Raw genomic sequence first — 25,240 nt, forward strand, 5'->3', positions numbered from 1 at the left:
CACAGGTATACACCTATGTCAAAATTTATCAAATAAAAAAGTGTCCAATGCTATAGCATGCCTGGTTGACTGTAACTGCTAAAGCTATTAGAGCTTCATAGCTGACTTACCCTCTCTGAACTGTATAATCATTTGAAGGGAGCTGAAATTCAGTTGCAATCTTTGTATTGCAAGTTTCATCTCCAGATTCCTTTCCATTCCTATCCCAGTGACGGCAAATGCCAACCCTTCCCAGTCTTTCACCTTTTGACTGATGCCTGCAGTGCTGGAATCTACCCCTCCCATGAACACCATGTTTAGGATATTTTTGAATATCAAATCAATCTGAAATGAAGTTCCTGTAAGAGAAACAGGTAGGTTTAAGACTTTTTGAAAATGTTTTTAGTCTTGCAGATAGGAATACCCCAAGATACTTTGTACAAATCTTGAAATAAGGTCAGTAGATCAGGCAGCCCAGGGACACAGGTGCTCCTCAGGCAGATGATAAGCTACTAACCTCAGGGCCAAAAGGGCCATATTTGTGTCCAGAGAAATCAGGTTGTTCGGAATAGAAGGCATAGACTGAAGGCCTACGGGAAAATTGGAAGGTTCAGAATCTCCCCCAAACCACACATAACAAAGAATATCAAATATCCCTACAAATGAAAAAAAAATCCTCTCAAATCAAGTTAATTAATCTCCCAACCACTGTCAGTCTTACCATGGACAATATCTCTTTCTTGCTGTTTTTTTTTTTTATTTCTATTGCTTCCACATCCACCACCCCCTACACCACCCCCTCTGTGGTAACTGCCTGGTACCACCTTCAGGAATCAAAGTCACAAAGGAAAATCTGAACACATACTCAGGTCTTTGATCCTCAAGATAATAGAGCCCAGTGATAATTCACATGGGCCGTGCAATTTGCAGCCTGAAAGAACAACTCTGTTAAAGCGAAAAGTTAGTCTTAATGCTTCCCCAATCCTTGGGATGCTGCTGGTTCATTTATCAAAGGCAGGAACTCCCTAAAGCTCTGGTGTGGTGGCCAGGATTCATAGCTGTAGCAATCCATGTAATTAAGTGGTCCCCAATATCCTACACCATTATAACCTCAGTCCTTACAGAAGTAATTCTTAAGGCTAAGAACCACAAAACTTTTAACAAGACCAAACCTTGGCCATGCTTCTATTGCATAATCCATCTAGTTTTTCACCCAATTCTCACCTAAGATGGAAATGTACTGAAGAAAGAAGAGGGAAAGGGAAGGACAAGGAAACAAATACCTTTCGTCATCTGGCAGGGTGAGCCACTGCAGTATGGTTAATATTCTCCGCTCATGAGGGATGACCCTGTAGGGTAATAACAAGCAAAGAATGATGCTGGTTGCATTTCCACAAACTCCAGCCTGATGAGTGCTTGCTCCTGCACCCAGGCCAAGGGCTCTCTATTTACCACCATCTGCTTTCACTACATTGTAGTAAAAGGTCCCCTTTGAAATTACAGTAGTCTCCCCTTACCCATGGTTTTGTTTTCCCGAGGTTTGAGTTACCTGAGGTCAACTGCGGTCCAAAATATTAAATGGAAAATTCCAGAAATAAACAATCAATAAGTTTTAAATCGTGCACAATCTCACGCAGTCCCACTCCATCCTGTCCAGGACATGAATCATCCCTTTGTCCGGGGTATCCACGCTGTGTACGCTACCCGCCCATTAGTCACTTAGCAGCCCTATGGGTTATCAGATCAACTGTCTCAGTACAGCAGCGCTTGTGTTCAAGTAACCCTTGTTTTACTTAATAATGGCCCCAAAGTGCAAGAGTAGGGATGCTGGCAATTCGAATATTCTCTTACTGTGCCTAATTTATAAATGAAACTTTATCATAAGTATGTGTGTATAGGAAAAAACATAGTATGTATAGGGTTCAGTGCTCTCTGTGGTTTCAGGCATCCACTGGGGGTCTTGGAACGTATCCCCTGAGGATAATGGGAGACCACTGTAGTTTTTAAACTTCCATTTCTATTTGCAACATACAACATTGCTCAACCTCTGCCTCCAAAGATGAGACTGGCAACTCTGATTGCAGTCAAATGAGGAACCTGTCTTGCTGATCAGAGACTCTGCTACAGGCAGAAAGGACTCCAGGCTCAAAATCATTGCCATTTACTGGGTAAAGCCATTAGCTGTGGTCACAGAGGGACCCGGACTTATATCCCCAATCTACCTCTTGCTGGTAGTGTGACCTCTCTTGACCTCTAGGCCTCTTTGAACTCTCTCAGCCTCAGTTTACTCATCAGTAAAATAAAGATAATAGCAAAGCACACTGCACAGCTTGGTTGTAAGGATGAAATGAGACAAGACAGGTAAAGGGCATGTACAATGCCTAGCACATAGTAAGTGCTAAAAAAACTTATTTTTATTAATGATGGTAATTAGTTATCATTCTATTTCTAAATAGCTATATGACTTTAGAAACATTATTTAATCTGAAACTTTAAGTTCCTCCTCTATAAAATAAGGGGTTAGGAAAGGTATTCTTGAAATTCTCTTCGAGCTCTAGAAAAATCTATCAAGAATAGGCACATATAATTACGAGACTGACAAAAAGGGTATAATCTTCATCCACAATGACTTTTGTGTTCAAGCTTCATTCCTCTGTTGAAATATAATTACCCTAAATCTGGCACTCGCTTTAAGAGCTCTTGGCTAATGTGATAGTACTGTATCATGGGCTGAGTTAATTAAGATGCTCGTAAGCTGAGTGATGTCTTTATTTATGGGGAAATTCGCTTATTCTTTCCTAACAAGGAGCATAACACACTTTTCTGCTCCCCCATGCAAGAGCAGGCATTAGAGCATGTTTACAATGAATTCAAACCAAAGGCCAAGTTTAATTGTGGTTAGTAAAAATTATTGTGGCCAAGAGTGAACCCTAGTGTAAACTCTGGTCTCTGGGTGATAATGATGTGTCAATGTAGGTTCATCAATTGTAACAAACGTACCACTCTGGTGGAGGATGTTGACAATGGGAGAGGTTATGCCTGTGTGGGGACAGGGGGTACATGGAGAAATCTCTGAACCTACTGCTCAATTTTGCTATGAACCTAAAACTGCTCTAAAAAAATAAACTCTATTAAAAATTTATCATGGGATGTTGGGTGAGCCATTTAAACATTTACTTTTGGTGGATGTGAGCAAGAGCCAGCTAGGGGACAGACAAATCTTCAGAGCCATGGTAGAAGGCTAGGGTTGGAAGGAGCTCTCATCAACCAGTCTCCCCCCATCCCCACCCCCACCAGCTCTGGCCTTCTCTGATAGATCAGGGATTTGTCACTTCTCTGGCCCCTTCTCTGTCTAGAACTATCCTACCAGCCCAGAAAAAAATCATGTTTATCATAAAATGAGTCCTAATTTAAACAAATTTCAATACTACTGAATCAATGTGACCCTGTTTATTATATCCTATAATTGAATTAGAAATAGGCATAGCAAAGCCAGGTTAATCGCTTAAAGTATTTAATTCTTCAGCCTTAGAAATCGCCTGTATCTGAACAAAATAATTACATATTTTGAATTCTTTCCTAACTTAAAAAAAAAGCAAATGCCCTAGCCCTTTCATTTTACCTTACTTCACTACCTACCTACAAGTTACTTTATTTCATAATTGGTGTTAAGTCACAAAAATGGACTCTGATGGACTCACTTGATGCCAGTGGAAAAATACAAGCTAATAGAATTTGTGTCAAGCTCAGAACGTTCACCCTGTAACACCCTCATTGGATAGGGTGCTTGACCAGTAAGGGGTAGGGAATAAAAGCATTGGCCCTGAGGCCAGAATGCCTGGGGTTGAATCCTGACCCTAACATGTGTTGGTGATGAGACCTTGGCAAGTTACTTAACTTTTTGATGCCTCTATAAAATGAGGATAATAATAGTACCTATCTATTAAAGACTTGAATGTAAGACCTGAAACTATGAAACTTCTAGAAGAAAACATAGGCAGTACGCTCTTCGACATCCGTCTTAGCAACATATTTTCAAGCACCATGTCTGACCGGGCAAGAGAAACAATAGAAAAAATAAACAAATGGGACTACATCAAACTAAAAACCTTCTGCACAGCAAAGGAAACCATCAACAAAACGAAAAGACAACCTAACAATTGCGAGAAGATATTTGCAAACCATACATCTGATAAGGGCTTAATCTCCAAAATATACAAAGAACTGATGCATCTCAACAACAAAAAAACTACCAACCCAATTAAAAAATGGGCAAAAGACCTGAACAGACATTTCTCCAAAGAAGATATACAGATGGCCCACAGACACATGAAAAGATGTTCAAAATCATTAACTATCAGGGAAACGCAAATCAAAACTACAATGAGATATCACCTCACGCCTGTCAGAATGGCTATAATTAACAAGACAGGAAACAACATGTGTTGGAGAGGATGTGGAGAGAAGGGAACTCTCATACACTGCTGGTGGGAGTGCAAACTGGTGCAGCCACTATGGAAAACAGTATGGAGATTCCTCAAAAAATCAAGGATAGAACTACCATATGATCCAGCTATTCCACTGCTGAGTATTTATCCAAAGAACTTGAAAACACCAATGCATAAAGATACATGCACCCTTGTGTTCATTGCAGCATTATTCACAATAGCCAAGACTTGGAAGCAACCTAAGTGCCCATCAAGAGACGAATGGCTAAAGAAGATGTGGTATATATACACAATGAAATACTACTCAGCCATAAGAAACGATGACATCCAGCTATTTGTGACAACATGGATGGATATTGAGGGTATTATGCAAAGTGAAATAAGTCAGAGGGAGAAGGTCAAATATCATATGATTTCCTTCATTAAGTAGTAGATAACAACAACAATAAACAAACACATAGAGACAGAGGTTGGATTGGTGGTTACCAGAGGGGAAGAGGGGAGGGAGGAGGGCGAAAGGGATAATTTGGCACATGTGTGTGTTGATGGGTTGTAATTAGTATTTGGGTGGTGAACATGATGTAATCTACGCAGAAATAGAAGTATAATGATGTACACCTGAAATTTATACAATGTTATAAACCAATGTTACTGCAATAAACAAAAAATTAAAAAATAAAATAAAATTATTACTACCAATAATCAAAAAAATAATAATAATAATAGTACCTATCTGATAAGGTAGTCCTAAAAATTAAAAGAGAGAATACATGTAAAGCACTTAGAATAGTGCCTGGCACAGAGAAAGAGTTCAGGAAAATGTTAGCTTTCATCATTATGTACTGGATTCACAGGTCCACAGAGATGTATCATGTGTCACTCATTCACAAAATATTTGTTAAAAGCATATTATGTTCAAGGCATTTGTGTGAATATAAATAAAGATATAAGCTACTCCCACCAAAAAGACTATTTTGGAGGAGTCACCATTCTCTGCTTGGAAAGATGAGCAAGTGATTATCATTTTCCAGGCAGGGGCTGAGTGTGAGAGTATGGTAAGAGTATAAGATGACAACTTTGGAGGTCTGAGCATCCATCCTAAGTGTGACCTTGGCACAACATTTTACCTCTGTAAGCCTTGGTGTTCTGATCTCAAAAATGAGGATTTGGACAAAGTGGTCTCTGTTCCCTAGGAGTTCTGGTTTATCTCTATGAAATAACCTGAGACCAAAAAGACATGACCCTTAGCCATTAGTGTTCAAAATACAATGCAGAGACAGCACAAACAAATCTGATAAAGGAAGAGCATATGTCCAACGGAAAGGGAAATGAGGTTCATGACGTTGTCTTTATCATCATTGATTGATACAGAATTTGTCATGAGACCAAGTGTATTAGACATGGTCAGAAGAAGGAAAAAAAAAAAAAAGGAGGAATGAAAAATGGACTGGATGAGTTATTTAGCGGTAAAGGGGTACAAATTACCTTAGGATATATGTAGCCATTGTCTGGTCAATGTTGAAAGACATAGTGTGAATAAGAAAACAAATACCATTTATTGGTTGTTCTCTGTGTACTAAGTACCCTACCAAGCGCTTTAAATAAGTTAACTCATTCTATCTTCACCACACCCTATGATGAAGGCACTATCAGTCCCATTGAAAGATGAGGACATTGATTTATTGAGAGATTAAATCAGTTGTCCAAGGTCAGGAATCTAATAAGTGGCAAAGCTAGGATTAGAATCAATCTAAACACTCATACATAAAGGGAATTACTGCCTTTAAACATGAATTGACATACAAGAATGTGATGGAGCATCAGCTGAGGATGATTTGGAATGAAATACTATCATTAAAAAAGCAAGAATAATTCTAGGTTGCAGTACAGAACCACGTTAAAAAGATGGCCTTCAGAGTTTAAGTCTATGATTTGAATCTGGTTTTAAATCTTAAATTTTTCAGAATGTTCTATATGTAGATTTCCCTGACATATATTCCATTAAATAACTGGAAGTGTGACATTTTTTTTCTATGTTACAAAAAGATTTTTTTAAAAAGAAAGAACAAAACGAATGCAAGTCACTCCCAGGACACAGAGATAAAAGAAGAATGGTCCGAGAAGCAAAGCGAAACTACAGACATCTCTGGGGCACACAAAAGCCACCTTCTTATAAGTGGTTTGAAACGGGTGGAGAAAATTGCCATTCAAAATCAGAACACTGGGCCTTTTCAATGACGCTTTGCAGCAGTTTCAAGGGGTAAGGGTGGGGGCTAAGTATTAATTATGTTGTTGGCTCCTCTCCATTCTGCCAGGCACACATGTGGTGGAGCAGAAGAAATCACTTCTATAAGCATCTATGACAGTCAAGGGTTAAAAAAATGTAATGCATTAGATTAAATTGGTAAATCAACATGCTGTTTATGTGTCATTTCTACCATACCCACACTTATTTCTCAACTCAGAAAACCTCCTTAAAAAAAAAAGAGAAGAGAGACTTTTAAAGGGACACTCTGTCTTAGCTTCAAATCACCAAACCCAATTCCAACTTAGCCCTTCATATCCGAAAAAGCTACTTTTATTCCTAAATTTGGAGAATATAGACGGTACCCGCTCTGGATTAAGTTGAACCTGTGATTGCTCTCAGCACACTACTATTATAGAATAGTCAGATTTTTGTTAAGGCATAAGAGGCAAATATGGAAACAGCTTTAGGTGGTTAAAAAAAAAAAAAAGATGGAAAGAACATCTCAGTGGGAACAAAATCCCCATGAAAGTTGAAACAGATTCCTTTTCTTACTAAGGAAATAATCAACATGTTGACAGTTTTATTAGGTAAGTTTCATCTTTAGACTATTTTACGAACATTAACTACTAATCCCCCATCACCTCTGTGGGGAAGAGAAGTAGTTCCATTTTTCTTATTAGGGAAATCCTAGAGTTCAGTGGGAAAATTGGTGGAAACAGAGGATTCTCCTTGTTGCCCATCTGGAATTTCCAATCTCTAGACCACTACATCAGCTGTCTGTGATCACACTAGATTTTTAAAGTTGTGAACCAAAATAAATGCAGCATGTCATAATATATTTATAGAAAATGATAATGCAAACCACAGCAATAAACAGTCTAAGAGAAATATACATTCCCTAGGTGGCAAATTACCAAAAACCTTTAAATAAGGACAGAAAAATCTAAAGGATGACTAGAAGAAGAAGAGAACATCTTCCTTAAATTCTATTAAGAAATAATGGAGGGCCAGCCCCCGTGGCTTAGCGGTTAAGTGGGCGCGCTCTGCTGCTGGCTGCCCGGGTTCGGATCCCGGGTGCGCACCGACGCGCCGCTGCTTCTACGGCCATGCTGAGGCCGCGTCCCACGTACAGCGACTGGAAGGATGTGCAGCTATGGTATGCAACTGTCTACTGGGGCTTTGGGGGAAAAATAAATAAATAAAAAAAATTATTAAAAAACAAACAAAAAAAAACAAACACACACACAAGATGAAAATCTCTAACTTTAAAAAAAAAAAAGAATGGAAAAAAAGAGAAAGGGAAGAGGAAGAGTGTGAGAGGAGGAGGAGGGAGGAGAGATGGAGAGAGGGCCTCTGGAAAAAAATACCTGGAAGGTTATTCTGAATCAGAAAATATTTAAAAGTTTGAGTACTTTTACATTTAACAGAAATAAAATTAAATTGAATTAACGTTTCATAAACTGAATCGTAATTGTGATTTTACAAACGTTGACAAAATAAAGGTAACTTACACAGACCAGAAGAACGTCCCAGCTTTCACTCCTTGCTTGGTGGCTGTAATCCATAGCTAATGAGGAAAATATAAGAGGTTTATAACATGTTCTGAGTTTTGGTCAAAGAAGAAAAAGTTTTTAAAATATATTAGATCAGATATCTTATACTTTACTCACACCTCACCGTAAATTTCACATTATTTGCAACCATTTTTTTTTCACATCTGGAAGTCAGAATCATTATTTCCATAAATGTAATTCAATACATTCTCTGCGAAAACTTTCAAAAGCTCTGTTCTGATTCTAGTGGCATTTTTTAAAACTCTTATTTCATCTCAAAAGTCTCTTCTGTACCTGTCTTGTCTGATCATTGTTTTCAATATTTCACTTATGTGGCAGAATTCGGCTCATCAAAGGACCCAGGAGTGGACCATATGTTTCCTTTACTACAGAAAGCCTACAGAGGAGAACCTCAATTTGGCACACAGATGCCAGATCTTAGAACCTAGATTTGTCTTGTTTTATTTTAAACTAGGTGAATCAAAAGGAAAAAAGGCTATTTTTTATTCTGGATTTCCCCTTATATCTTTTACTTCGCCTTTTAGTAAATGGAATTTTAGGAATAAGTTCCTGGGATAAGTTAGGTGAACCAAGCATTTCCTTATGGCTTTTTAAATATTCTTTCTAGCTTATGTTCTTGGGAGGCAGAAGACAAAGCAGTTAAGAACCTGAGCTCTACAACCAGGTCGCTGGATTTTAAGCCTTGCCTTGTCACTTACCAGTCATGTGGTCCTCCAGCAAGTTACTTAAGCTCTCCATGCTTCAGTTTCCTTTAAAATGTAGATAATATTACCTAGCACAGAGGATTACTCTAATCTTTAATGAGTTAATATACTTAAAGTCCTTAAAACAGTGTCTTAGCATTTGGTAAACACTCGATCAAATTTAATCTTAATTATTATGCAATAATGGAAATAAACATAATCTAGTTATTCTAGGAACATTAAAAACAGCTTAGGATGGCCTGTGTCCCATTGAACAGAAGTGTGTTCCAAGAAACCGTCTCACTCTAGAAGGCAACCAGGAAGGAGAAGTGTGGCTTGTTTTTTAAAAAACTAAAGCAAAAATGGTCTAGGAATTGCAGCCAGCCCCTTTCTGGTTTCATTGTATCCCATGTCTTTGAGAGTGTCTTACCCACTCCAGTGAAAAACCTTTGTTTTTCGAGGAAAGGGGTAATTTGGAGGCATGGGACATCCAGGAGCTTGGCCCTGGTTTCATGGGCTGAGACTCCTAGCGTGGGAGAATTCTGCAAGGATTTTCAAGCCCCTCAGGGGGACCGAAAATCCCCAGCCCCCAAATCACAGCTGCTGCAGCTGGCAAGTGAGGAATGGGACGGCAGAGTATACAGCGCCCTCTTAGATCCACAGAGGTCTGAGATGCCAGTGGATGTCATTAGCATGGGAGAGGTGGGGTCCTCATCCCATTGCGATGGATCAGAGAGACAAGGATCTCAGATTGCTCTGAGCACCCTTTCAGGGTTTGGTCCAGAGTAGCCTTCCGCTTTACGGACAAACTCCAGGAGTCCCCAGGCCAACCAGGATTCAAGATGGGGCCTGGAGTTTCATATATTTTTGTTCCAGTGCCTCTACTAGGATGCAGATGCTCTCAAACTAAGTCCTGGACATTCTACAGGTGCTTCAAAACCACACTAGATCCAGTAGAGACCAGTTTCTCATATGTGTGAAGTGATCTATTTTCACACTTATATTAATTTCAGAGACACAAGCTTAGTGTATTCATATCCAAATAACTTCCTAGAAAATCTAATGCCTTGATATTCCCAAGGAAGTTGTACTAGGCAATGTTTGACCTTACATATGAAATGTAAGGTCAATCTGGGGCCTTCTAATGAAATATTTTTTTAAATGCGATTTTGTCAAATGATGACCCTGCACTTTCAAAAGTTATTTTGTGGAATACATGCTGATGTTGCATTATCTGGGAAACAGGAAACCCTATGAGTAACTTTTAGCTCAGTACTGCTCAAGGGAAAAGATCACCAGAAGTGGTCTTTGCCGTGGTATAAGGAAAGACCTTGGGAGAGAAGATGACAGAAGTGAGTGTGCTAAGATCTTCACCATGGCAAAATCAGGATTATTTGTTCTTTATACTTTTCCGTACGTCCCTGAATTTTTACAGTGACAATTAACATCTTTGTAATCAGAAAAAAATTAACCAATTGTAAAAAGCAATGTGAACTACAAAGACAAATTAAAGGTAAAAGTTTTATTTCTTCTCAAAAAAAGAAGCAAAAAATTTCTCCCTGTGTCTTGGTAAGAGTCATGTTGACCACATTTTCTAAAAGAAAATTGAGAGCATGGTCAGAAAAGTACAAAAAGTGAAGAAATAAGAGAGAATAATTGAAATTAAAAAACACATTAAAAAATCTCAAACGAAAGTATCCTGGCAGTAATGAAGCCGATCTGTTAAGGTTTAATTGGTACAAGATTGCAGCATAAAGAAAGTTCTAAAGTTAAATCAAATCGTAAGCAGCTATAAAAGTTCCTCTGCAGGTCATATGTATATATTATATTTCAGAATTCAGAAGTTAAATCCAGTAATTACAGAGGAAAAAAAGACATTAAAGGAAGAAAAGTGAAAAGGAGCCTCCAGGGCTATAAAAAAAAAAGAGAGAGAGAGAGAAGTTCCTAGTTCCTTGTTAATTTAGAGAAATGGGAAGTATGATTTCTCTGAATTTGAATGTAATATAAATTTCCTCAGAAATTGGTAAAACAACTCAGTTGAAAAAAAAAATAAGCTGAGAAGACACTGGGTTTGGTCTTCCCGCCTTTAATTCCAATATTTTCTCCATTGCTCTGCTTTATCTAGAGGCAGAGTTTTCAACATTTGTGTCCTAGATGCTACATATTGAAAAGGGGACAAATGGGAATAATATTGTACCTTCTTGATATGTTATCAGGAATTAAAAAAAAAAAAAGCTTTCCCACTGGAACCAGAAGGATTTCAATGTGAAATCCAACACTTTCTCAAATTAAGTAAAGTGTGCAGCTGTGGGAGAAGGAGACAAGTTTTGAAAAAGAAAATAAGCAAAAAACATTTTTCGAAAACATAAACTACTATTCGAGCCTTTCTAGCAGTTCTTTGCAGGGAAATTATTTGCTTGCATTCAACAGCAGAGAGCTGGGATAAGCAGAATTCTGGGAGACCAGAGGGATGGGTATCAGCAAGAGCAAATCAGTCACTGAGAGCCAAGAGTCAGAACAAACTAAGGATGGGAGGGTTGGGGGATGCAGCAGAAAAGATGGTGGACCAATGTGGCTTCTTCCAGGTCATTAGAGCTGGAAGAAGGTGAGTAATGGAGTACAGGAAGGAAATACAGGCAAACATGCCTCAGCTGGGGGTACAGAACAGGTCAGGCCAAAACGCAGCAGTAGGGCACCTAAATGTATCAGGCTGTGGGTTAGATCCTGAGAATAAAGAGATAAATCAAATCCCTAGTCCCAGGGAGCCCACAGTCTAAAGCAGATATGTGAACAATTTCTAAAGGATATGGTCAAATGTATGATAGAAATTATATGAAAACCCAAAGGAGGGGCCCCGAGCCTAGCCAGGGCTGGGGGGGCTGAGTGAAGGCTACCTGGGGAAGATACTTCAACTGAAATTTGAAAGATAAACACCAGTCGAGTAGCAAAGGGACCAGGCAAGCAAAGTCCATCCTAAGCACATGAAGATACAATAAAAAGAGAAAGAAAAATACAGATTTATAGCAGCATATGAAAAAGAAACAACAGAATAAAGGAAAGGTAAGATTTTCCTGAAAAGAAAGCAAAGCCTCCCACTAGCAGGATAATAAAATAGACAAAAGGGAGGTAAGCAATGACCCACACTTTCCATGAAGCCAGACCCTTGGGCCTGGAAGTTCACCCCTATTCTAATGTCATTCTTCTCTTTGCTGTCTCTCTCTTGAACATGCCATCTGTCTTGCATTTTTACACTACAGTAATTCACAACAATGGTCTCAGAACCAACTCTTTGCATCACCAATACCGGCAGAAAAACAACTGCAGGCCGAGCAACTTGAGAAGGGATAAGAATGCATCTGCTCCTCCTAGAAACTCCTTACTTCAGAAACTATGGCTTAAGAGGACCTGCATCACAGTGGGATGTCGGGCTGTTTCTCAAGTCTCCACATTTAGTGGGCTCCTGGGAGTCCTGCTCCGTCTTCACCTTGCTGAGTCTAGATTTAAATAGAACAGGGAATTTCTCCCACTGAGCTAACTTAGTACTAGATTGCAGGATCATAGCAGAGAGAATTTTCGAGGAAACAAACACACTTAAGGAACTCCATTAACAGTATGAAACGTACTTTTGTAATGAGAAAAAAATAAATAAATACAATTTTAAAACAACAACAAAGGTAATTCTATTAAAATATGTATGAGAAGTGTAGCGTCATACGGTGAGTGACAATTTCTAATAGTGCATTCTGAAGATTAGCAAATTAAAAGCAGACTCGACTTTGCTCAAGTGGCTACATCAGGGTAAAAAAAAAGATGAAATTAAATTATAGAAATTATTTTTGGAAGCCCAATGGCAAAATTTTGAGATGGACACTGAACAAATGCCTCATCCCATCTACTAGATTTTAAACTAGGATAAGGGTGGTTCTCATTCACCATTTAATCCTACCTCTATATTATTTAGCCAAATGTCTTTCATGGGTTAATCACTCAGTAAAAATAAGTTGTTTAATTTAATTCTCTGTCTAAGATTTTTATAAATATTTTCTCTACTCCAATTATTTTTTCACTGGTGATTTTGTGAAATGTACAAGCCTTTGAGAGGATGGTTAAATGCCTGAGGAATATTTATTAAGTCTCTTTTCCTCATCTTTTCTTACGGTATTTATAGTTTATTATACTCTTATACTGCAGTTTCTTATAGTTTCTGTCCATATGTTCTTCTTTTATGCCAAATTTCAATAAAATATGTTTTTAAATTATAGCTACTATGCTCACTGGAATTCTTATGGTGGTCTCTTGTTCAAGAAGATAGAAACACAAATCATTTTCACCGCAAATCTTGCTCAGCACTAGGAAAGTACTAAACTTGGTCAAATGTGTCAGCTTGGAGAGTTAGTGAGGAAGCGGGCAAACAGAGTTGAAACAGAGACTTCACTTCATTGGGAAGGTTAACAGCACTCCCTCTGCTCTGTTTCTGCAGAAGTTAATGAATATGTGGACTCATCTTCTGAGTCATACCAACCGAGAGGAAACCTAATGTCAACACTTGGTATAAGGTGATCCAATTTGATAAAATTACTATTTATCCCTATATCCTTTATGGTTCTTCAAGCAAGTTTGCTTCCATGATAAAATTGATATAATAAAGACCAACTAGCAACAGCTTGACAGAGCTCTAATTTCAATCATTTTATTTAAATCATAAAATGTTCCTCTATCATAAACTTTATTTGTGAAGTCCACCCTGTAAACAAATTTCACTATGCTCACAACCTAGGTCATCGTAGACTTCTGGGAGTCCAGCCTGAATAAAGACAGCAGAATCAGAACCTCGACTATAAAGAAACACTTCTATAGACACATAAGAAGGCTTCCAATGTTTTGTTTTTTTTTTAAATGAAAAGCCCATATTTAACCTTGCATACAAGTTTATTACGCAATACAAATATTTTTATCACAAATGACCTTTTCTCAAAGAGCAATACCATTCTTTTCTTGCTTTATACTCTATTTTGCCTGTAGATTGTAGCAAATGTTTCCAGGTTTGAGATCATTTAAGGATGGCAGATACACAGATGTGTGCAGACACTGCCCACTCTTCATGCCATGGCAGATCACACGAAGGTCTCCCAGACCTCTTTCCTAACCAGTGCTGCAGGCAGCCATGGCCCCCAATCAGAGTTGACACGAGATGGAACCATTTGCCATCCTTCTACATGTTTCTGATTGACTGCGTGTACTGGGATGTGTTCCTATGGGGATCCTGATCCTTCTACCAAGGGTCGTGTGCGCTTAGTTCAGTTCTGCACATTCAACAACCATGACTTTATGTTGCTGCTTTGCTCATGTCTGACCAAAGCAAGCTGCCTAACCATACACACAGTCACAGGAAAAATACTGCGTAGAAAGCCACGTACATTCCTTTTTACAGTTGGCCCAGCCATTTGATGTGAAGTAAACGGGATGATTTCTTTCAAAGTATTAATTTGCTTGTCCAGAATCAAGGTAGGATTCTAATTATTATATGTAACTTCCAAGATTTTTTTAAAAAAGGGATTAAACAAAAGAATGCATGAATTTACTGTGAGTTTCATTGAGCTCTTTTTTTTCAGCAAGTTTTCCTGTTTCAGTTCATATGGCACCTGGGCCAAAATTTGGGGGCAGTCATAGTCATTCACCTCTCTTTTTCATTGTACCCCCCAAATCTAATAAATCAATAAGATCTGACTATCTATTCTTTCTTCAAAATGTTTCTGGAATTTACCTCTCACCATTTCCACTGTCATCCTAATCAAGACAATTATCATCTCATAATTTTATAAACATAACCTCACATAAATGTACACACATATATATACACAGACACATATACACATCTATATATACATGTATATTATATATGCACATTTGTATATGCATAGACACATATACACATGTATATTATAAACATACATATACACATATTTACCTATATACATATTCATATATATTATGCACAAACACATATATATAATATAAAAAGACATAAACATTGTCATGTATGAAGAAATTATATGCATCTTTTTTGCAGCTAACAAATTTGGGGATGATATGTTTCAATGCACACTCAAACACACACACACAAAATGCAAAACTTACCGGTTGGCCTCCCCACCATCTATGATTAAATTTCTCTCGCCCTCGAAGATGGAAAGTGGCATCAAATACAGGATCATACATTGAATTGCCAACAATTCCATGTGATTCTGGATACAGCCCCTTTGTGTAAAAGCAAATTCATTGTTAAAATAACAATACAATAATCCACACATATTTCCTATCATAAGTGTTCTTATCGTAGAGGTTGTATAGCAATACTTAATTTCTAAATTTAGATAAGAGTGTCTGTCTGAGCACACATGAATATTATCTATGGACTAATTATAAGCCATTTGAGAAACTTAATATGATTACAAGAAATTAAATATTTGTGTGTTTTAACTGTTATAATTTAATAAGATGAAATTAATTTTTGTTTCAATAACTTAACATTTAGTTTGAAATTTACTTATGTGCCTCCAAAGGAGCTTCTATTTCTACATACACTTTTCCTTTTTCCTAAGTTCTATTTCTCCCCCCAAACAACAAAAAATTAATAATAATAAAATAAGTAAACAAATTATGTTTTTAAAGAAGAAAGCAAGGTAGAACTGGGAGTATCTGAAAATTAAAACACAGCAGCCCTGAAGCCAACATTATTATTTGAAAATTCAGAAAATAAACAATAGATCCTGTGGTATTTGAGAGAGGTTTGATGTATGTGTTCAGACAGAACTGCACCTGAAAAATGGCTTCAGCTTTCAAGTTGCAGTGAGGTTCAGTCACCCACAAGTTGTAAAAGGCATTTACGGTGAACAACTAATGCAGGTAAGATGGAAAACAGAAAGACTTTCTTTGAACACTAAGGAACATGTTTTAAAAATCTCCCTTTAAGTCACTTCAGGATGAAATCAGCCCTTTGAATCTACATCCTTTGAAAAAATACTTACAGTGGCCAAAGTGTATAAGTTAGGGAAAGTTTTTGTAGGGTACACTGGCCTCATGTAGGGAGAGTGTGTGCCACAAGACCCTGGAAACAGAATTGCAGATATTAGAACAAGAGAACCAACAGGAATCACTTCATGTATGGAAATCCATTTTATAAACTATCAAAGACATGTGTTAACCTTTTGTATTTCCAATAATAAAATATATTTAAAGCCATGTGTTCATAGGTCTCAAAGCCCATAGCTGAGCAGTTACTGTGCAGTTCATGGATCACAGATGAGAACGCAGTATGAAAATGACTTACTTAGCTTTTCAATGTTGGGCATGACCTTGCTGCCTTTCTTCATGTATGATGCGCGGAAACCATCCACAGAGAAGATGATTAATGGAGGGCGAACAAACCTTAAACAGTAACACATTAAGCTTTAGAAAAATTATTGCCACAGAGTTTCCATTATGCCTAGTCAATCTCAATAATCGGGACCAAGAATTTCCAAGATGAAACTTCAAGTGAGGGTATCTGTACAGGCTGGGCTTCCAGCCACGTAACATTTGTGGTGACTGAAGTCCGGAGTTAAATGATCGAGGTCACAAAACAGCCAGGGAGAGGACTAGACCCCAGATTTCCCCTAATGTACTTCCTCCACTGCTGCCTCTCACATTGCAAACAAGGTTTTTCACAATGTGAAAAGCTTTTATATCTACACAGAATATATATTGTCCCATTTGCTACCTGGAAAACTCCTATTCATTCTTTAAAACCCAGCTCAAGGTTTCTTTTTCTATAATGCTAGTTGCACATGTTTCTGAATTCCTTTAAGATATTAATTCATACCTCTTTTACCATTCAATATATATCATATTACATTATATTGTAATGATCTGTTAACATGTTTCTCTTCCTCACTAGTTTCAAAGCACGGTTTGTATCTTATTCATCTTTCTATTTTGTGGACCGATGGTAGGGTTTCATTAATATTTGTTAAACACGACTGAATGAATGGAGGAATGAATGAATAAAAAATTAATAGCAGTAACACTCTTGTCACTAGAACTAAGCTCTTATAAAAAATTATTTTAGGTTTAGTTATAAAATAATTTAAAAAATAATTAAAATTATTGAAAAACTCTAAACTGTACATCAATAAAGGACGAGACTACCCATGTAACTAGGGCAGGATGTGCTGAAATAGATCCTTTACTATATTCTGGTTGTTCAATCACTTGAGAATACTAAAATATGTGCAAAATTGTTTCTAAGAGTTTAGATAATTCAGCAAGTATAGGCTTGAGTCTATTTGAAGCCACATAATAAATAAGGCATATTTTAAATGAATCACATATAAAGCACTGAGAACAATACTATATAAGAGTTTATTATTATCATCACTATTATTTAACAGGGCTTGTATCACATAGACTGCTTTTTCCTCAAAAATAACTGAACACATTTTAAATAGACAGAAACTATTGCCATAGTAAATTTAGTCCAAGACTAAAATTAGTCCAAGGACGTTCAAGTGGCTCATTAAAGTTAAAAAGGAAGCAAAAATTAAGACCATATCTAAATACTTGGTTGTTGTGTCCCAGGCTGTGCTGCCTGAAACAAAAATACACTTGAACAAATACATTAATGAAGAAACATTGGTTGAAAATTCATTTTCTGCCAGACATTTATTTAAGAGTCTGTGACTTTTCAACAGTTTCCTGGAAGACGTAATAAGTGCCTTATGCTGGTCACATTTGAGCTGTGGGGTGTCACTCCAGTTTGGCTGTACCCCAGCAAAGCAGGGCTTCAGTGGTTTGTCAAGTTTCTGGAGCATCTGGTAGGAGTTACCATCTTGGATGACATTTTTTGAGAAGTTCTGTAGTCCTCCCCTCTCCCACCCAAAAAAAAAGGCAAAAGCAGCACTTTAGGAAAAAACACTTAAAAAGCACGTCACTGCCAGAAACATTTCTTTCCTTCTTCAGTGACATTTAGATACACTTTGTAAAATCTTCAGCTAAGGTGAAATGTAGGGGGATATTCAGTCTCCGATATGTACAGAGGTAATAGGAGAAAATTAAAAAACAAAAAATTTACTACTCCAAGATGTACATTCTAGCTTTTAACTGGTAAATTATTCATAAGTACTCACAAGTTTGCCCATATAAGTAGATTTCAGTTTTACATTGTTTTTAACCATGTACCCATCCATATCCTATGATATTTTATCCACTAACATATAAAACTTCATAATATTCATAAATTATACTTACCCTGCAGGGCATTCTGGGGTCTTTATTTCCTCACAGTCATCATCTACCCAATGTGACTCTCCTATTGGGAAAAATGGGTAAATTTGTTGGTGAATCTAATTATAAATGCCATCCGGAGCCTTGAAGAGGACAATTCCAGGACCTGTGTCCTGTCTGAAACTTGTTGCTTAGGGAACACTATCTAAAAAGAAATTCTGAAATAAAGTCTAGTGTCTGGTTTGGCTTACTAGAGTACACCCATACATGATGGGAAAGCTAAGATTTAATAACCCCAAGTGGTATTTACGTGAGCCTTCTGAGTCTAAATGGTTTGTAGATAAAAACACCAGTGGCGTCAGTGAGCAAAATTTCATGTTTGTTTCCCTCCAGAAATAAACTGTTTGGTCATTAGATGGAACATTCTTTTCTCCGCCACCGAACATCTCAAAGCCATAGAAATCATGGTACAACTTCCCTTCAGTTGGGGAAAAAGGCTTAGAATACTCAGGGATGATAGATGGAAGATTCCAATAGACAGATTATTTGCCAACGGACCTGTGTACAGCTCTTGAATTTAGGAATAAAAAACAATGCTATCTTTCATTTTTATCTGCCACCAAGATGTGAGAGCAAAAACCTACGTCTTTCCTGAGTTACCCCTACCAAGAATAGAGAACAGAAAAGAGCTCAGATAAAAAATGAGGCTTCCTTTGGAGAAAATGAAAATTATCAAAAGCATTTGCCTTAAATCGTGCTAAAACAAACAAAAATCATGTGTCTTGAATATAAGTAAAATTTGTGATGAAGACTTTGGAGAAACTGCTCCCATGTAAAGAGCACTGGAAATCTCCCTGGTCACCAAGAATCTAATTACTGCCAACTATGTAAGGAAGTACCATGCTCCTTGAAATGGAGAAGCTTTACCACACAGGTAATAACCCAGGGCACACACAAGGGCCTCAAAAAAGTACTGCAACTAGACTTTTAAACCAGCAAAAGCCAGTGTGTAGTGATTCAATGACCAATGATACCTAGGATTTTTCTTTCTTTTCTTTTCTAACAGCCTTTGTGGCTTATTGGTACATTTACCACATTGGGAAATAAAAAGGAAAAGGAAATAAATTCTCAATCAATTTTATGCTTTAGCAAAAGTTACAATAATTGTTTGGGTAAGGGAAATTTTCCAAACTCAGGATTAATGTAATACCCTCTTGCCACAACTCAACACTACACCCATTTCAGAACTGATTTGCTTTTTCCCTGAAATCTTTTAACAGAAACTCTTCTTAAGTGTTCCACGTCACAGCTAGGAAGAAGGACTTAATTTAGACAGTAAAAAGTGACTTGCAGGGGCCGGCCCGGTGGCACAAGCGGTTAAGTGCGCGCGCTCCGCTGCGGCGGCCCGGGGTTCGCTGGTTCGGATCCGGGCGCGCACCGATGCACTGCTTGGTAAGCCATGCTGTGGCGGCGTCCCATATAAAGTGGAGGAAGATGGGCACAGATGTTAGCCCAGGGCCATCTTCCTCAGCAAAAAAAAAGAGGAGGATTGGCGGATGTTAGCTCAGGGCTGATCTCCTCACAAAAAAAAAAAAAAAAAAAAAAAAAAAAGTGACTTGCAAACTTTACATAAGATTCTTGGATCTTTCCATTAACTTCTATAAGTGGGTACCACGGCAACTTAAATTCCTTCAAGACAGAAATTGCATCTTTTATATTTTCAGTATTCCATTGACTAGTATTTATTATTGGAATAAAACCATCATATTCTATAATCAACCATACAAAATCAGCACACACGTATGCGTGGCTTCGGGGTAGAACAGGAGCTGTTGGTGCCCTGATCCTTTTTACCAGCTAGTACCCCCATTCTCAGGCTGCTGCTGGTGCCTGGGCTTATAGCTTACATCCAGTGGGTACAAAAGCCATACCCCCTTGCCTCAAGGGTAAGAACGCCAGGAGGTACTTTCCAGAGCCCACAGTAGAGCAGGCCAAGGTGAGACTTCACCTGAAACCACGTCCTTGCTTGCCTCCCCTTTATTCCTACTTCCCTTGCTCCCTTACATGGTTTTCCTGAAGAGCAATCTCTCAATACATTCCATGTATGGAATTCCTGTCTCAGGCTCTGCTTCTAGGAAACCAGATCTAAGACCAAGACAGGAACTTCAGGAATCTCTTCATTACTATTGTTCTACCTAATTATGGAATTTGGGGTTATTTCCTTGTTATTTCAGATCAGTGAAATGCAGGGAAGTAAAATTAAGAAAGAAGTATGAGAAATTAAAAAGCACAAGTCATTCCTTCCTCACAAACCCATATCTAAGGTGTTACATCCACAACATCTAAGATCTCTTGGAGCATCTCCAGTTTTTAGTCTTTTAAACCTCAAGCCAATCCAAGCAAACACGTACCTTTGCAAACCATTTGGTAATTAGTACAGCAGTCTCCCCCGGCCAAGCAGTCCTCCGAGCAGTGACAAGCATTTTCTTCGTTTCTTACTTCTCCACATCTGTCCTTAGTACACTCCCAGCCGCCAGCTGTAATCGGCACAATAAAACTTTCACTGCTTCACACAAACCCAATGAAAGAGGCCATGATTGCTTACAAAGGTTGCCAACAAAAAGAGTTAAAATCCCACATCATTTAATCTGCTTGTGAAATTAGAGTTGGCCTGAGGCCTAGACGATATTTGGAGGACTTACAAATAGGATCAATTCCTAATTTTTCAAATAAGAATCCAAAGCTCAATGCAATTGGGCTCCTTTGGGAAAATGGAACCCTTTTTCCATTTGCAAACTGTCCTAAAAGACCCAATAAAATGTATGGTTTCTAAGGTTGTGTGTCAGGAGTATCTACCATGTAAGCATAGTCACTATAGCTGGGCTCTTTTATTTTCCAAAGTAGCTTTACTTCACTATAATCAGCTTGATTTAAATACAAATGAGAGTGTAACTAAATGGCCTCTACCTGCTATAAGACGGACCTGGAGGTTAAAGTCCTAAACAGATGTGATGTGTATCAAGGGTACTAAAAACACCCACAGTTCCAAAATATTGACCAAAATGTGGCCCTACCTACAATGAGAGGTCAGAGTCCTAACTTTCAAGGAGGCCACTAACTGGGTTATAGATTTCTCTCCGAGCATACTTGATTGAGAGCTCTCGGCTCAACCCCATCAGAAGGGTATATTCAGAAAAGTAATATTTTCATTTTTAAAACAGTGCTGTACTTTTTGTTTGACTTTTCATCTACTAGACTGTAAGCTCTATCACAGGAAAAGTCACATCTCTTTTTTCACCATTATATCTCCAGTGCCTGGGACTGTGCCTAGTACATGCTAGGTGTTCCAGGAACATTTATTAAATCTAATTGAAAATTACCATAAAAATAAAGCATGACTCTTTAAATTCAGGATTGCTATATTGAGAAACTTCATAGTTAATTCAATAAATATTTCTACTGTGTTTTCCATGTTCTAGGTGCTGCGGAGGTCATGAAGAACAAGAAAGACAAGGTTCTGTCTTCATGGAGCATACATTCCAATTGGGATAGACAGACCGTAAGCAGGTAATCCAGTAAACAAGATAATTTCAGTTTTTGCTAAGTGCCGTGAAGGAAATAAGAGGATGGCATTGGTAGAGAGTGACAGGGTGGGAGGGAAGTGCTACTTGACATAGAATGGTCAAGAAAGGCTTCTCTGAGCTAAGGAACACTTAAGGTCTTCATCTCTTAAAATATGTCATAAGTAAAAGACAATGATTTTAGGAAGCAATGCTGCTCCTTAGTATTATTCTAACAAGACATACTATTGTTAAGTGAATAAATGGATAAAGAGACATTAATTGCCGTGCTAGAAAACCATGCAGCCACTGTTTAATTTCTATTCTTTTAGAATTATCTTTGCATCTTGATTCAATTCTCTGATTTTTTGACATTTCCACTGCCTTCTCTTCCCAAGCAGATTAAATGCTTGGAATTTCTTTATCCAGGACCTGCTATTCCCAATGGTTAGCAATTTTCCAAAGTTACTTTGACTGATAGAGACCGTGGGGTTTTTTCCCAATTCAAAGATAACTCTACCAACCAATATACTTTTATTCCTCTCCTACTTTCATAAGAAAATCCCTTTGCTTCCAAAGGAGCATCACTATTAACAAGCTACATTTATTGAGGAATTATTGATTTCATATAATAATGGAATAAAAAAAAAATCAGGTTCAGAACTACGAAGTATGAGCCAGTCAGGTGTGTAATTTTCAAGGCAAACATGGGAATAAACATAAAAAAATTTAATCTTACTGAATAATAAGAAGGTTACCTATCAGATCAGAAAGAAAAGATTTTTAAGAATGAGAATATCCAGTGCTGAAAGAGTAGTGAAAGGCTCTTGTGCCCTCTGAGAGAAATATAAGCTTTCAGAAATATAATTTTATAATATGTATCTAAATTTTAAAAATGCGTATATACTCTGACTCTGACTCTCCACACCTAGGAATTTATCTTAAGGAAAACAGACAAAAGTACAAATATGCATGAATAGTATTCATTGATACATTGTTCATAATAGCAAAAATTGGGGAAAATCTAAATATCAGTTACTCAATGAAGTAGGTTGCATCTGTTCAATGGAATACTATGTAGCCAATCAAAAAAAAAGGATGATGTGTATAAAGGTATACAAACACAGATACACTCTCACACAGGCATATACAAACTTGTATAAATATACAAACACACATACGTACCTACTAAACACACACACACACACACACACACAGAGTAGTCAGAGTTTACACTGAAACATTGATTGTGCCTATCTCTAGAGAGTGCTTGTGTCAGCACAGTAGAATCCCAAAGACTTTTTTGTTTTCTCCTTCAACTATTTATTATTATTTGATATTTGATTCTTCCACACTTGGCATATGTTATCTTTGTACACAGGGAAATAAACTACTTGAAAAATGTTATTATAGACCATATTTATTAAACCTAGGAAGAAAGGCATGAGCTACACTCAGAGAGGGCTTAGCTAGAGTCAGGAGAGCCATTCAACTTTGCAAGGAGCTCTAAGATGAGGAATGCGGAAGGCTGGGATGACATGTCAGGGACAAGCCACCGAAGGTGGAGAGGAAATATAAAATTTTAATTCCTCAGTGCCAAGCAAACACAGACTGCTGGTTTGAAATAATGATTTAGAGCTAAAGAATTCTGCTGGAACATCTGTTCCATCCATATATTCAGTTTACAAGGTTCTCGGCATTTAAGTTTGCAGACCCACAACTAAGGAACCTGGGAGAAGTTCCAAAGGAAAAGTAACAACAACAAACAAAAAGGTCAATGTTTGGAAAACATATTATGCAAAAAACAGCCTAATGAAACTCTTCTTATTTTGAGGGGTAAACAAACAAATCAGATCTAGTAAGGGAGTTGACGTCAGTTTTTATTAAATCAAGGGCTATTTCTTTAGCAAAGGAGAATGATATCATTAGGAAGATAAGACTAATAGCAATGAAACAGAGGTTAGATTTTTGAAAGAATCATCTAACCATAAAAGTCCAAAAACAAGTAATAACTTGTTAAGAGAGCTGTGGAATCTCTGCATCTGGTGGTATTAAGAACAGGGTCAATTGTGGTCTCTCTCAGAGAGTTTGATTATGATTTTGCCCAGAGGTGTGGTCGATAGCCTACAAGGTATCTCCATAGTCCTATCTGAAGTGTTGGGCTTTGAAAACAGCAGGTGGGATGGCAAAGTCCCCAAAGGTGGTTCTTTTCAACTCATGTGCATTCATTCAGAAGTTTGTAGATTCTACTGACTCTTCCAGTATAGAAGAAATGCAAATAAAAGTCAAGAAAACTGTAGAGAAAGGTTTTAGAGCTACTCGAGCATGCAATCCCAAGTAGAATTCCATAGCAATTTTCCACTTGCACAGAGAATGGGGAATGACATCACGGATAAGATGGAATAAAAACATGCTAGAAACTGTGCAGGCAAGCAAAAATAAAGAAAGAAAGCAAGAAAAACAAAAAATCCCAACACTTCAAGAATGTGCACAATTTCAGCCCACATGCCCTAGAAATGAATGTGGGAATTGACAGCAAGAGACAGACATAATGAAGTTGAAAAAAAGCCTGGCCAGAGATACTTCTGAAACCAGCAAACAATGATTGCAGCTGCAAAGAACATCCTTTGGGTGGGCCTTCTATGGAAGCAACAGTCACACAGGTTGACTCATCATACAATTGGCAATCATTCAAGAAGTAAAACTAGAACCCACGGTTTGGTTTGGCCAAAGCAGGGTGGCGATGCACACGTACAAGAGCCGGGGATCTTTAAGCCGTCTAATCGAGGCTAAAGAGGACTCAAAAGTCACATACCTGTCTTCAAACAAAGCTCATCAAAGTCATGGCAGCAGCTGCTGTAGCTCTTACACAGGTTGTCACACCGACATTCAGGAGGTCCAGCCTCTTGCAGTTCAAAGCATCTGCCCTTGCAAGATCCGGAAGTGTTGGTCCAGGGGGAGTCTGATAACACTGTAAGACACAAGAGGCAAAGGCAATGGGATTGGGGACTGGCTCATGTCGCCACGAAGGGGTGGCACTGGGAAGCAGTACAGTGTGGTGATGCAGTCAGACTCTGGCTAAGCAGCCTGCCTCCATCACCTGCAAGCTATGTACCCTCAGAAGGTTGCTGTAATTCTTTGCGCCATGGTTTTCTCATCTGTAAGATGGGGGTTTAATAAAAGTAACTGGAGGTTGTCACGAGAATTAAATGAAACAACCTATGCAAAACACATAACAGGGTGTCAGACATATAGATAGTGTAACAAATGTTGGCTATTGGTTTTGTTATTGTTTACAATTATTATCACTGCAATTCTGTGATGGTTAGTACCTCTGTGGATGCTGATGTTGCCAACAGAGAACAGAATTTTTATCTATACATTTAGAAACAAGAGCTCATTTCCCTATTTAAAAATTCATGGCTTTTTGTCAGGAAAATTGAGCCCATATGTTCTGAGAACAGTCTGAACGTCTGGGATTGGAATA

The 25,240-nt window shown here is 37.9% G+C and overlaps 1 protein-coding gene across 9 annotated transcripts in view; it reads right to left on the reverse strand.

The window, feature by feature from the left end:
• ENPP2 (ectonucleotide pyrophosphatase/phosphodiesterase 2) overlaps positions 1-25,240 on the reverse strand; it is a 107,120-nt gene that overhangs the window by 39,697 nt on the left and 42,183 nt on the right. For all 9 annotated transcript variants that reach the window (XM_058564851.1, XM_058564848.1, XM_058564847.1 and 6 more), the window contains exons 3-11: positions 24,569-24,724; positions 20,605-20,730; positions 18,218-18,278; positions 16,263-16,360; positions 15,961-16,040; positions 15,071-15,190; positions 8,187-8,242; positions 1,263-1,328; positions 497-569 (exon numbers count right to left, since the gene is read on the reverse strand). In XM_058564851.1, the coding sequence (XP_058420834.1) occupies positions 497-569; positions 1,263-1,328; positions 8,187-8,242; positions 15,071-15,190; positions 15,961-16,040; positions 16,263-16,360; positions 18,218-18,278; positions 20,605-20,730; positions 24,569-24,724 (836 nt within the window). The remainder of the gene's footprint in view (positions 1-496; positions 570-1,262; positions 1,329-8,186; positions 8,243-15,070; positions 15,191-15,960; positions 16,041-16,262; positions 16,361-18,217; positions 18,279-20,604; positions 20,731-24,568; positions 24,725-25,240) is intronic.

The sequence above is a fragment of the Diceros bicornis genome, chromosome 21 (genome assembly GCF_020826845.1).
Source record: "Diceros bicornis minor isolate mBicDic1 chromosome 21, mDicBic1.mat.cur, whole genome shotgun sequence".
NCBI classification, from domain to species: Eukaryota; Metazoa; Chordata; class Mammalia; order Perissodactyla; family Rhinocerotidae; genus Diceros; species Diceros bicornis.